This window comes from Dipodomys spectabilis, unplaced genomic scaffold, assembly GCF_019054845.1.
Source record: "Dipodomys spectabilis isolate Male_0828 unplaced genomic scaffold, ASM1905484v1 ptg000089l, whole genome shotgun sequence".
Taxonomy (NCBI): Eukaryota; Metazoa; Chordata; class Mammalia; order Rodentia; family Heteromyidae; genus Dipodomys; species Dipodomys spectabilis.
Genome location: NW_024870766.1, coordinates 11,169,808 through 11,185,440, shown reverse-complemented (window position 1 = coordinate 11,185,440; position 15,633 = coordinate 11,169,808). Strand labels below are relative to the sequence as shown.

General features: G+C 34.3%; 1 protein-coding gene across 1 annotated transcript in view; it reads right to left on the bottom strand.

Moving 5' to 3' along the window:
• Cacna2d1 (calcium voltage-gated channel auxiliary subunit alpha2delta 1) overlaps positions 1 to 15,633 on the bottom strand; it is a 270,236-nt gene that overhangs the window by 143,891 nt on the left and 110,712 nt on the right. The window contains exon 2 of the mRNA XM_042684525.1: positions 12,929 to 12,988. Within this exon, the coding sequence (XP_042540459.1) occupies positions 12,929 to 12,988 (60 nt within the window). The remainder of the gene's footprint in view (positions 1 to 12,928; positions 12,989 to 15,633) is intronic.

Genomic DNA, 15,633 nt, shown 5'->3' with positions numbered 1-15,633 from the left:
TATATATGGTTGTTTCTTTTCTGATGTTCAATAAACTAGTTATTATTTTACACATTCAAGAGGCAAATTCAATAACAAGAAGGTAATCGTTCAATTGCACAATTGAGAATTGCTCTCATTTTATCATTTTCCCCAACTTTCATTGAACAATCCTTCTAGAGTGGGATCCAATACTGAAAAATTACATGAAAGCTTATGACAGTCTATGTATATATAATATAAATTTGTATACATAAATATATGTATAATATAAATTTATTGAAGACAAAGCATCACGTTTACAAATTCCAGTGCCAGTTGTGGAGATGAGAGGGAAGGGATGATAGAGGAAAAACAAAGGAGGAGGCAACAATGCTCAATAGGAAATGTACTTATTACCTTGCTCATGTAACTGTAACCTTCTGTACAGTATTTTTACAATTAGAAAACCCACAAAAACATATTCAGTTGTGGCTTTTATTCTTGTTTGCGTGACTACTTCTTGATATTTAGTCCACTTTTAACTGCATTTTTAATAGGAACAACAAAAAAATCAGTTTTTAAAATTCCGAGTGAAGTCTTTTTAAAATCATCTCTCCATCCTCCAATACTATGAAGCATTCAATGCTCTAAACTGTATCATTCCACTCAGAGCAAACTGAAAAAAAAAATATCTTTTGAAGAAAACACTTAAATATTTCAACAATAATAATTAAAATGAGAATCTTTAGAAAGAGGAAAAAGATAACTGTTAGGGATCCTATAATCCAATAATTAAACATAAATTTACCCTTAAACATTTTGACAGTTGGGGGAAAAAAGGATATGCAGATCAGTAGCCACTGTCTTTTCTGATGAAAACGTTAAATGAGATTTTTGCCTTGAGCAATAAGCTCCTTCTAACACCAGACTGTAGAATAGTGAAAAGCATCATGGATGTAGAGTCAAAGATATTTTTCTCATCCCACATAGAAACTCCTTCAAATAGTGCCTTCCTGTCCCTATCTACCTCTGAGCAATTCCCTTTTACTTCTCAACCTTCTTTCCTTCATTCTTTCTCCTGCTGTATGCATGAGTACAAAATGTAAGTTCTAGCACAAAAATATAAGTGAAAGATGTAATAAGTGTGTAATATTTATTTATGTGTACATGTGTAAAAGACAACAGAGAATTCAAATAAAATAACATTTTTTCCGTAATAGGACAACCTCACAGTGCATCCATATCTCTATCTATCTGTCTGTCTGTCTGTCTTTCTCTCTGTCTCTCTGTCTCTCTGTCTCTGTCTGTCTGCCTATCTATTAGTGTATGCCTGTGTGTGCATATCACTATTAAGAAACATGCAAATTTAGAAGTACAAAATGTGATCCAAGTAACTAATGCCAGTTGACTTTTGTAATCTCTGGTAAACAAACATTTGCAAACATTTATTCATCCAAATAACTAATGATATCAATGTGATTTCCATTTAATAATTACCTACTATGGAAATGTATAGCATTTCATGCAATCTTCATCATAAATATTGAAGACCTGTGAATTATTACAGCTTACAAAAGAAGAAATTGTGGTTCCCAAAGTTAGTAAGTAACCAAACAATAAATATGTTCCTATTCTAGCTGTCATCAAGGTTCAGATGCCTTCCTCTGATGGAAATTAACTTTCCCTTTCATTTACTGATGCTACTGTATATAACACATTTTTTAATGCTGGGTATAAATATATTGATAAGCATGATAAGCAACCTAGTATGGAAATACTGAATCCTTAATGCCCAATTTCTGAATATAATTGTTGTCTCCTCATGAACTCGCCAGATATTCTTTGCCATTTGTAAAAGATGATTGGTACAACAGTTAGAATTGGCTTTAAAGTGTTCTTGGTGCTTTTTCAAATCTCCCTGACTGATTATCTTGTCATCCAAGCCAACTATAATGCCAAGGATATAAAAAAGGGAAAAATAAGTAAGAGTGAAAGGGGATGGAAAAGATCTTGTCAGCATGAAGAAAGAGTATGACTAATTACTGTCTTTGTGGAACTATATCCCTGGATAGTGGACTAGAGAAGTTTAGTGACATAGGTCAGCAGCATACAGCTGAGGTGGAAATGATTTAAGCATAGTGTATTGTGTATTCACTCTGATACTCTCAATAGCCATACATTAATAGAGTTAGGTATTCCATTCCCCCACTCAACTGACTTATAACTGTTTACTAAAGGATAAAATGAAATTTAATCTGGGCAAATAACTACAAGAGAATTGTTTTATGATTAAACACTCAGAGCTAAATAAATAAATTCTAAAACCCTAATTGCATCCCCAAATGTAATCACAGAATATCTAATGGGATAATTAAAAAATAATGATTCCTACATAACGACTTATACATCTCATTGTTGCAATGGGTCTACCTGTATCCCTATTTAAACAATTTGTTTTTTCCCTTCCCCTCCCCAAATTATACCAATATCAAATACAGTGAAAACAGGGGTTTTACAGTGGGGGAGGGACATACAAAGCAACAAAGAAATCATCTTATAAATATGTTAGAAACAATCGCAAGAAAGAAAAAAAACATTTGAGTCCTTATTTTGGGGTTCATTTCGCCTAACATCAACTTATCTGACCATTTCTAGTTATCTAGTTATCTGACCATTACTAGCTATTGCAAATAAGGGAAACCATGGGACCTATGTTTATTTGGGCCTGGCTTACTTCACTTAATATTGTTTTTTTCAAGTCTTTCCATTTCCTAACAACTTTGGTGGGGGGTGGAGAGGACGGGGTGGGGGGTAGATGGGAAGGGATGGGAAGGGAAAACAAAGGAGGAGGCAACAATGCTTGATAAAAAATGTACTCATTACCTTGCTCACTTAATTGTAACCCCTCTGTACAGTATTTCCACAAAAATAAATAAACAAAATAAAAATAAATAAATAATGATTCCAAATACAGCACATTGGCTCACTATATGATCAACTTAATGTTCCACAATTTAGTCTCAATCCAGAAAACCTTACTTTTAAAAACTTAGTACAGACAGTGCCAATAATGCCTACTTAATTACTTGTTTAGTTGATATTTCTTTACTCTGGGATTCTATTTACTTTTGGTACCAGTTTTCCCAGCAGGAAGCCTTTTGGAACGAAACTGCCTAGTCAAAAATAAAACCCCAGGGAAGCCTGAAAGCTGTTAAATTACAGGATGGCTATAGATCAATCAATCTTTTCAAGGAACAGGGTGGAAATCAATTTTTAAGTAAATCAGATCTCAGTTCTCTCTCATTCTCTATGAAATCAACTTTCACTCTACATTCTCAAGTAATTTCCTTCTTCTCACATGGAAATTATACATCTTTCTAGGTGAATTAATTGCAGATTTTAACAAATATAGAAATAATTAAGAAAGCAAGATCTTTTTGTATAAGAGTACATAAACTAATTTTCCTCTCAAAAAAGATATTGGTAAGCGAGGCGCTGGTGGCTCACTCCTGTAATCCTAGCTACTCAGGAGGCTGAGATCTGAGGATCACGGTTCAAAGCCAGCCCAGGCAGGAAAGTCCGTGAAACTCTTATCTCCAATAAACCACCAGAAAACCAGAAGTGGCACTGTAGCTCAAGTGGTAGAAGGCTAGCCTTGAGCTGAAGAGCTGAGGGACCACACTCAGGCCCAGAGTTCAAGGCCCATGACTGACCAAAAAAAAGATATTGGTATGCATAATTTTAAATAACCACACTATGCATCTAATCACATATTGGTTTTAATAATTTACATATGAATTAGGATGAGGAACAGATGAAAATGAAAAGCTAAGTCATTTTTTCTTCCTGATACATTTGGATTTTTTCTCAAAGTATTTTGTTCATAAATGTGTTATCATTTGTTGTTAAAATTGCTTGAGCATTACTAACTTGAGTAGCACTATCATACTTAAGTAGAGCTCCTATCAAACCACACAATAAATGTTTGCTATCTCTGAAATCAAAATACTTTGATGAACTTAATTTGTTCAATAGTAGGCTTGGGCTACTTTCAGCAGTTGGAAGGCAGAACTCTTTGGCAATCTCAGACATAGCTAGGTATTATAGTGCATTGGCTCATGTTCATTCTGAACACACAAAAGTTTCCAACACGGCCAAGGAGTGCTTTTGTACCTAGACTTTGGCTTCTGTTGACACAGATGCTTGTTTTGTGAGTCACAGTTTGACTAAGACAATTTATAATAATCCATAAAACATCCTTGACATTTTGAAAGTGCTGAGAAAGGACACTTCAATAAGCAAGCCATCCAAATGCTTGTCGGAGAGAATGCAGTGTTCAAAACTTCTATGATTCTTTATATGCGTTCAGATATGAAGATAAACAGTAAGATCAAAGTAAAATAATATGCGTTGTCATTAATTTCTGGAGGAAAATTATCTATGTCTTCCATCATTGTTCCTTGCTGCCATAAAGAAGTAAACATCTACAGGAAAAAGAAATTTTTGGACCTATTATCTAAGTTATTAAATTAACAAGATACATATATGAATCAGAATTTCACAAAAAGTCTAAGATACAGAAAGTACGGAGATGCCTCAGAATTAATGTCTGTAAATTGAAAAGAAGGAAAGCACTGATAATTCTCTTTCAGGCTGTTTCATTTCCCCTCAAACCAAAGAAAGAAGCGTATGTCATGATTTGGTCATTTTCACTCAGCACAAGGATTATAAGGAAAGAATTCAATGACAGAACCAAACATATTTTTAAGATTTATTACAACTTAGATTCTGTGATCTAATCTCTCTAGAGAGTAACTAATGCTCTTTATTTCAAAACTTAAACCCTTAGAAAATAAGCACCTCAGATTTGTAATCATTGAAGTGTGGAAATGTAAAATAAATTAGAGTTCCCTGATTGTGAACAGTTAGGAAATGATATTCCAATGCACATACTAACATTAAGATGATCAAAAATATTTTCATGACACTTGAAGAGTGGAAACACTTGAACAGAAATACATGCAGACATAAGACAAAAATAGGAGTTAAATTGATATTTTCATTATATGTACATAATATCTTGCTGGCATTCATGCATTCATTTTGGAACTCTCTGAGAATATGTTTCAAGAAGAAAACACCATTTTGTAAGTACAACTGATTACAGCAGACACAAGATATTTGGAGATGAGTGCAGGTTGCTGCATACCTTGCAGGTCTCACTACAAAACATATAGAAGAAACGCAAGTCCGGGGCTGGGGAGGTGGCTCAGTGGTAGAGTGCTTGCCTTGCATGCATGAGGCCCTGGGTTCGATTCCCCAGCACCACATAAGCAAAAAGAAAAAAGCCGGAAGTGGCGCTGTTGCTCAAGTGGTAGAGCACTAACCTTGAGCTAAAAGAGCTGAGCGACAGTGCTCAGGCCCCACAACTGGACCCCCCAAAAAAAAGAAGAAGAAGAAGAAGAAATGCAAGTCCAATTAAAAAGATAATGGGACCACTAATAAAACTTTACATAATATTTATTTAGCCATTAGCTTTGGATTGTCATTAGTTTTTAAGGAAGGCAATAATCTTCATACATGACTTAAGTTGGAATCTATACTCAAAGAGCTTACCTGCCTAGGGACAGTAGAGATAGAAGTCTGTCAGGAAGCAAAGCTTTCAGACCACTTCTTCAATTGTTGAAAGAATATCTCTTTCCAGGAGCAATATTAATAATGCCATTAATATATCTCAAACTCTTCTAGATTAAAAGTATTTCAGTATCTGATGCTATTTCTCAATACAAAAGTTAATATGGGAATAGCTATTACCCTTGGGCTCAGTCCTGATAGATCTCCAATAAATGGAAATATTCATTAGTCTCTACTTACCCCAACTTCTTGGGGGAAAAAAAATCTAGCAGAATAGTGTCCCTGTGTTAAAAGAGAAAAACCTTCCAAAATTGAAAACCTTCCAAAATTCTAGGCATATTTATATAAATTACCTCACTTAATGTCAAGACTTTGTAGCAAAACTCCTCCAATGATAAATCAGAAGTGTGACATATAGATTTTGAGAAAGCACAATATGTAGAACACTTTTTCATGAATACATTTGCTGTAGGTCAATTGATTGTTTCTGAAGATGAGAAGTACATGGAAAAGAGTTTAAAGGCCACTGACAAGATAAGGATATGGTAAGAAAAAAAGCCTCTCAAGGAGAGGCATGTATGTTCCACCAGAAGGAAGAAGTAAACAAATAATTGCATCATTTTCTTCATTTCTTCTTGTGGCACAGGAAGTAGGATCATTAAAAACTCTTAAGGTTGAGAATAGAGACATCCTATGGTCTCACAGGCACACTGTGACTGGAGCTCAAGGAAGTCAGCTTGGGAACCCAGGCCAACTAACAGTAGATGGAACTGGCAGGTACTCACTAGAACAGGACAGTGTCCATCAAGGGACAAGGCAAAACTATTTGTGATCACCTGAGACAAACTTGAATTTTCTAGAAATATTTTTCCATGGAAGACAAACAAGGGCTCACAAAAACTTGAAAAGGCAATTATTAAGCATCCTAGAAAGATAATTATTCTGGTAGAAACCACAGAGCCAACAGATTTTAGATAAAGAACTGGCATTCAGAGAAACAATTAGTTTGCCAAAACTGCATAGCAAGTTACTGACAGGCCCAAAATTTGAAGTAAATTCCCATAACTTGAAGCCCAGCTCTTTGTAACTATGCCACAGCTGTGGATAAATATATTCCAATACATACAAATACAGTTCAAACACATTTTTCATTATCTCTTCAGTAATACTGACAGCGCTGTTTACCAGTAAAAGCCGATGTCCCTATCCTACAAGTAATTTTTTTTTTAAGGCATTTAATTTTTTTTACAGGCTGTTCCCTGTCATGCAGCACATGAGACTCTCGTTTTATTGGGAGTGCAGCATTCAACCACATTTTCTCCTAGGAAGTTTACATTTATTGATGAAAAGGCAAGGGGAAATTCTTATGAGCTGTTGCATATGCCGTTAGCGGAGCATACACATCAGCAAATCCAACTGGTAAACTAAAGCCTTGAGGAAACAAGCAACGGAGGGGAAAGTTTGCTATGCAGAAATTATCAAAATGCTTGAGAATGAACAAAAGGATATTGTTTCAGGCAAACAATATTCTTCTCTATGCTGGATTTAAATGTTCAGGTAAGTGGCCAGGCACTGGTGGCTCATGCTCATGCCTATAATCCTAGTTACTCAGGAGGCTGAGATCTGAGGACCAGTTCAGCCTGCTAGGCCAGGAAACTCTGTGAGACTCTTATCTCCAATTAACCACCAGAAAACTGGTAGAGGTTCTTTGGCTCAAAGTGGTAGAGCACTAACCTTGACCAAAACTGCTCAAAGACAGAGCCCAGGCCCTGTGTTCAAGCCCCACAACTGATGAAAAAAAAATTTTTTTCAAGTCAGTGGTAGTAGATGCTTAGAAAAGGCTACATCATACTAGGCCTAGTATACCCTGAATAGATAATAAATGGCCAACACTGATGACTTTTAAACAAGGAAGTCAAATACATTATATAAAAATTGCAATAATATCCAATGCTTATTTTTTGCTTTCATCTTTGAATTTGTCTTGTGGTCCAGAAATTAATATAAGAAACCTTCCTGAGTTTTAAAAACAAACAAACAAAAACTATATTTTGACCATTGTAATTTGGCACCAACTGGCGGCAGTAATTGACTCTGGCTTGAACAGCAATGTAACTATTGGGTGCCCTATAAAACTGTTCTTTCTTTTAACACTGTCAATAATTCCAGAAATCTTCAAATAATTTATGCCTATGTTTATAATCTCAATCTCAGGATATCTGCACAACACATTTGTACTAAATAATACAGTTATCCTTTTTTCAACTTCTTTATTTCTTCAGTCAGGAATGGTTGTCCTCGCTTTGAACTTCTTCCTCCCTTCCAAAGTGTGGAGAGGAGAAGAAATGTTCCTAGCCCTGTTTATAGCTACATTTTATTTACCACTGGACATGGTATCTACAGTGCCTCTGTGTAGGGGTTTCTATTATACTATCATGAAATGCCCTGTTATGGGCTGTACCAGAACTGATAGAAAAATCCAAAAACACCAGGAAATATTAAAAGGTATTAAGGGTAAAACTAGTATTTTTGATAAGCAACACATTGTTAAAGATACTTATTCTTATTTCCAGAACGATAAATAAATGATACAGGACACCACTGCAAAAATAATTTAAAGCCCATAGTTGTTATCTTTCACTCTAGTGTGATATAGTCCTTTCTTAGCCCATATATTTATATACGTTTACAAAGGCATACAAAACTAACCTGGCTCCTTTCCATTAAATGATTTTTTTTAAGAACTTGAAGATAAATTAATTCTGTATTGTGGTTCCATTTAACGTGTCTTAATGATAAAGGCAGATTCCTAAAACTGTTACATAGAACTAATAAAATATTCTCACAAGGCAAAAAATGTTAAAAAAAATGTATCACTGAGGGTTAGAAACTAAAAAAGATAAAATCTAGACAAAGTCTAAATCATTTTGGTGGTCTATTATATTTTCTCATTTATTCAATCAGCCAAAATGTATTTATCCAGAAAAATTCCATTATTACATATTTTAAACCCAAACCAAGTTGAAAGGAATTGTTTCCCTTTATACATTACAACTATCATACAGTATGATGTTTCTTGTTTCACATATTTGTAATTATTTATCTTCAAGTAACAAAAATAATGCAATTCCATGAAATGAATAAGGACAGATGAAAAAACCATGGAATATCCGTACCTTTTAATTTTACCCAAACACAACGCTTTCTTTCCAAACACAAAGTTTTATATGTGATAATACGAAATCAATGCCTATTTCCAAATATGAGTTGGAAAATTACTTTTTGAAATTATACAATATAGGGTAGGCTCCAGTGGCTCACACCTGTAATCTTAGCTACTCAGGAGGCTGAGATCTGAGGACTGCAGTTCAAAGCCAGCCCGGGCAGGAAAGTTCATGAGACTCATCTCTAATTACTCACCAGAAAATCAGAAGTGGCACTGTGGCTCAAAGTGACAGAGTGCTTGTCTTAAGCTGAAGAGCTCAGGGACAGTGCCACAGAGCTCAGGGACAGCCACAGAGTTCAAGCCTCATGATCAACAAAAAAATAATAATAAATCAAAAATAAAAGCTATATTGAAGAATTAAATAAATCTAACATTCAATTTCACTAGAAATGAACTTTACTTTCTAATTTGAATCTGAAGCTAACAAGGACTCTTCACATGTTTTATTTACTGACCAATTTCTACACATCTGTACTGAACCAGCAAAACAACAAGCTGGCACTAATAAACCACACATAAAGATTCAGGTTATTAAAATACAAATACAAATTAGACACCCCTTATGTTTATACATGTGTAAGTACAATTAATATTGCAGGCTTAGTTGAAAACAAAATTACTTTAGTTAACCAACCATTGCAATGCAATCAAATGAGATTTCAAATACAACTGGAAAAGATCTGTTTGGTAGAAATAATAGCAAGTATTTCATGCGGAACAATTAGTTTCCTGAGCTCTTTTTTCCCCCATTTCCCCACTTGCCCATAATGAAATAACTTGTCCATCATATGTGACATGAAATGTCACTGTTTCCACCCATAAGTTGCATGGAGACCTGAAAGGCAGATGGTAGGCACAGCTTATTTACAAATATTGGTTTAAACTTGTAAATGCATGACCGCATAAATCTTAATCCACTTAGAGAGTACTCCCTTTGTTATTCTGTTGTATTTTCCACTGGGGATTAAACGGACTGAGGGAGAGTATGAATTACATGCTTATCAGGGCTTTTCCTTTTGTTCTTGTTGTTTATGAGATTTTTCTACATTACACAGTGGGAAATGTTAATGAACATTTTGCCTAAGTAATATTAATGAAACTTGCCCACTTATACTTGAAGAAAGAAGTAGAATATTATACTTTTTGAAATGTTAATGCTCCTTTTAGGAAACTGTTTCTGCCTTCTATATCATCTTAGTGTTGTTATAAAAGGATTGTATAAAAGAACCATTGCACTTGTACAGTTAAATATCTTAAAAGTTAAAAGGACTAGAAAGTTTAAATGGAGGACCCAACAGAATATGCTAGTGTTAAGCTTCAAATGAAACATTTTCAAATGTTTGTTTTGAAATGCGGATGCCATTTGCAAATGTATGTTCTCACAAAATAAGGGGAGAACTAATGTGGATTATTTATGTTTTCCAAACATTAACTTGAATAATATTCTTGCCTTGAGGGATTTATTTTAGCCTAGCTATATCTATGGACTAGAGCAATAAGGACTTTATCAGGAAAATCTTAAATGGATAATTTTGTCTTACTTTTGTTCTTTTAACTTATTCAAGTCTTAAGTTGGGACAATTTTTACTCAGGTCTGCTCTCCAAGCATCAATGTCACCAGCTCAAGGTTCTATTACTTCATAGTATTTCAAAGTAGGGGTGGAGGTTATTGTAAAGATTATATGTATGGCTGGCATGTCAAACCCCAGTACTCAGTGTACAAACTGCAAGGATATGTACTCTGCAGCAAATATATGAATTCCACGTGAACCACATTCATATTCCTTCAAGAAACTAGGCCAGAGAATTGAACTGACAAGGCTTTAAAGAATGCTGAAGCATTTCCCTGGAATGGTCGATTTGTTCAAAGTATTCTCCCTAAACTGTCTGATAAACCCAGGGGCACGGAAAGACAAAACTTGTTTAATGATTCTCTCACAGGGTGATGACTTTGCTAAGAACACCTAACATTTACTGGGTAAAATATTTTCTTTTCTGTTTAACCATGTCAGATTGCTGTTGGCACTATGTCATCCTGGGCCTCGCTTAACAGTGATGCTACTTACTTGCACCGTTCTGAAGTAAGGGTTACATTTCAAGATAAATTGTTATCAGATTTTAATATCTCACAAATAAGAATATACCCTAAAGTATCATAATTTCGTTAGCTTCTTTTGGAAATACATGTGCAATAAAATGTTGAGGGCTTTAAAATTGATAAGGGTTTAGCATTAATAAAATATGTAATAACTACCATGCACTAACTGGTTGTCACCTAGCACTTCTGTAAAGACAGAAAAGCTCTTTCTAAAGGTATGATTTATGTGCTACTTAGTCCTGTATTAAAAAAAATTACAGTATTATAGTTTCCTAAGCATAGGAAACTATACTTAGAAAGCAATAAGTAACTATATAAAATATCAATTATATGAAAATCTAGAACTAATCTATTTCCAAGTTACTCTTTTCTGATGACTATTTGAAATATGAAATGATATTTGTAAAAACAAAGACTTTTAAAAAAACAAAAAGTGTACACCTTATATATATATACCACAGAGGCTGATCTTAATGTTACATAAGATGTTACCTTTATGATTCTGTGAATTCTAGTAATGAATATAGGAAGATCCAAACTAAACAAGTAAAAGTTGCATTGTACCAATACTAGTAGCCAGCTGAGTGGATCTAGCTTTCTATTATATTTTCTATTTCTTTTATCATGACATTTTCATATGAAAGGGAAAGAAAAACATTTCCCAATCAATGAGTAAATCAAAGGATATTTATTTGGATATATTATTTTTGCTGCTTTTTGTCTGTTTGAGAAATGAAGTTTCTTCAAGTTTATTTTCCTTTTATCTATGCAATAGCAACCAATTTCCTTTCATTGAATGAATCAACAATTTGTCCTCAATATGCAAGGACTTTGTAATTTTTTTAACTTGATCACTAATTTTTATACAACATGGATGGCAATTTGGCACTAACCTATCAATGACAAGCAATTTGGACAAAGCCAGAACTTTTCTGACACCAATACTCATGTAATGTGACCAATTTACTGAGAAAATCAAACAAAATGATAGTGGCCAAATACAGTAGTTAGTAAACTAATACACATGCATCAAGCACAGAGTGTTAGTTAACTAGTGTAAAGGAATGTTAATCAAAGGTTTTATATTTTACTTTGGTATGAAATATAATCTATCAATCACAAAGTAAAAGTGTTAATTCCTAAACCTCAGTTTGGTGTTCTATTGAATCCCATGATTCCGAATTGAAATTTAACACTGGGTTGTATAAGATACTGAAAAGTAGAATCAAGCTGTCACCCACTTTCTGATTGTTTTAATAATGAACTTTGGGCATTGTTGCATCTCCAAAATGTGTTTTCTGGAATGTTTTAGTGATTAGAAACTCATTTCCATCCTAATTAAATAATCCAACTATGTAACAAAACTATTTCAGCAATTAAGGATACACTTTTTCACTGTGCTTTTGGCTGCAAGGAGGAGAACAGAAAATTTAAAAAAAAATTGTCCCACATGAATTTATGTTGTGAATATATTTAAGCCAGTACCTCTTGGAACACATAGATTATCAAAGGAAACTTGTATAACGCTGTCATTGCTAAGTCTGCTGGCCAGAGCAGAATATATACAGTCAAATGAAGCAAATTAAACCTTGAGAGGTTGGGTACATTCAACCCCACTTTCAATAAACTGTCCACCATCAAGGTGATTCATGGTTTTATCCTGCTTTTCCAAACACAAGAAACTTAAATGTAACCTAGTGTGTTCATATTATTAAACTATTCCTATTGCAATCTGATGTTCTTTAAATGTATTTTATAAATATGTTTGCACATGAGACTATCTTAAGGAGGACATTTTTCTTGTGTATATAAAACATTTCAACTAATTTAATTGGCCCTGGTTTTATGAAGCATAAACAAAAACAAAAAACAGAACATACAAAACACGGGCTGTATTTTGTTTTCCATAGCACCAGCAAATTCCATCATTCAAAAGGTATGTTATTGTGATCATAACTTTCCAAACTTAGCTACCAATCTGCTTAAATCAAGTAGTAAAAGGTTCTTACTGCAAAATCTTCCCTCCATTGGTGAGCTGCTTGAACCTTCTCAGCCTCCAAAGCCAGGCGCTGAAAAATCAACAGTAAATCTCAGTTAGAATTGAATGATCCCAGGAATGTGAAATTTTCCATAAAGCTCTTGGATTTTCTTATCAATTATTAGAAGATGAAAAACAAAGAGATTTCATTTTTATGATTCATAAATAAAAATCATTTAGTAATACTAATAAAATAGTAAACATGTTTTTACTGTTTTTTTTTTTCAGTTTTTGGTGTTAGTAATTTTTGTGTAGCCTTTTCTGTACAAAGTTGATACTTGAGTCATACCTTCAATTCTAGATTTGTGTTCCTTGACTAGAATTAAGAATCCCTTGGATTTGTCTGTCCAGAATAGCTTCAAACCTTCATCATCTCAGTGTCCTGAGTAGCTACAATTATAGGCACGAACCACCTGAGCCCAGCTTCAAGCATTTACTAATTAGTAGCACATAACAGACTACTCTTAAATATCATTGAACTAATACCACTGCTGTCATCTTCAGTAGTGTTCTCTCCGAACCCTTTTACTGATGACAGTAATATTTTTGTTTGTTAGGGGAAAAAAGGTTAAGCAAGAAAATGTATTAGTTTTGTTAGAATTTTCTTTTAGTAAATACCACTCACTCTAGTTTATATTTCTTAAGTAGAAAATAACTGTCATTTGAGATATTAATAAGCTCATTCTAAGAACAGTCGCCACCTTTGAAATTGTGCAAAAACTCCACAGAACACGATGACTTCCTCTTGGCTGAGAACATTGTGAGTGGCTTTTGCAGGGACTATGTGTGAGGAAAATGACTGCTTCAACTTAGCTTTAGCATTCTCAAGTAGTTACAAAATTGAAAAGGGAGAATGAGGAAGTAAACAAGAACACATATTTTAACCAAATTCTGAATTTATTTTTCATAGGATAGTATAAGAAGAATTAAACTCTAATGTGGTGCAAATAACAAGCTTCACATAAATTTAAATGAGATACCAGATATGCTTCTTCTGTTCAAGTTGTTTAAAAATATTAGCACTCTGATGATTTTATATCCTGGAGAAGCATAATAAATCCTTTCCTGAGAACACCCAGAAAGTGGATACTTCCATGGCAAACAAAAGCCACTGTGGACATTATATTGCGCAGCTTTCAAATAGCCTCTGGTACCTCTACCAAGTGCTTTACGACTCTAGGAAGAGTGCACACAACTATTGCATGTCCTGTTTAAATATAATCCATGCTGAACAAGCAGAGGAAAATCATCACCACAGTTAAGTTTTCTCATGGAAATAGAACAATGGCCACAAACAATAATCCATTTCTCCAGAGAAAAGAGAGGCTAAATCAGCTTTTATATGTGTGCATATGTATGTGTGTGGGATATAAACACATGATATATATGAATGTTATAAAGTAAAAGATATGTATTGAACAACCCTAAGAAATTTTACCAACTTAAAAGACTAGGAGCTACGTATACAAGAAAAATATGGAGTGTCGGGCGCTGGTGGCTCACGCCTGTAATCCTAGCTACTCAGGAGGCTGAGATCTGAGGATTGCGGTTCAAAGCCAGCCCGGGCAGGAGAGACTGAGACTCCTATCTCCAATAAACCACCAGAAAACCGGAAGTGGCGCTGTAGCTCAAGTGGTAGAGTGCTCGCCTTGAGCTGAAGAGCTGAGGGACAGTGCCCAGGCCCAGAGTTCAAGCCCCACGACCGACAAAAAAAAAAAAAAAAAGAAAGAAAAATATGGATTATAAAAAATTTGGTTGAAAACAAAACTGTAGCTAAGTTTTATACCTCTATCTTGGCTATCTAAAATAAAATAGTCATAAAATGCACTGATTATCATCTGTGTTCAAAAAGAGATAAGCAATTTGTTTAACTTAGAATTTTTACAGAAAGCCATAGTACTGAATTTTAGATACTCAGCCTATCCCAGGACTACTGCAGGCATTCAGGTGGTTCTTTCCTGTGGCAAAAGACCAGCTGGTTATTACTTAAAGAAAATTAGCATGCCTGCTAGACACGTCGTACCGCTAATTAACTTCTATTCAAGTCTAGTGACATTTTTAAAGCCAATAATCTACCGCAAAAGCCAGAGGCATATTATGTTGAGACTAATAAAATCCTCTCACAAAATGCAGGTATTTTCTTGGTAAAGAGTACCTATTTCAATCTCTGTCTCTCTCACTGTCTCCTTGTCTCTGTCTCTCTCTGCCTCTCTGTCTCTCAGCCTCTCTGTCTCTCTCTATACATAGAGAGAGATAGAGATAGAGATACAGATTTATCTTGTAATAACAACTTACTTCAGAAGGAAAAAACTATTGTTTTAGTTTAGTCTGTAGCAGAGTACAAATCGATATCAATATAAGGTGACACAGAACATGAGAACAGAAACAGAATCTAGCCTTGCATGAATATCTATGGAGAAATTTTTGAAAGTTAATTCTGCTCAGGTAGGATGAAAAGGTCATTAAATAGTTTAATTATAAATATAAAAATCTTATAGATATGAAATGAAAATTTGCCTGGATTGTGATAAGATTGCTAATAACCTACGCATCTCTGCGTATCTATTGATTTTCACATTTAAAATTAGGAGATCACATTTAAAGACTATTTTAAGGACTCAGTGATAACAAAACAGACTACAACCTAAATCTTCTCACTCAAAAGCTTATTTTGGA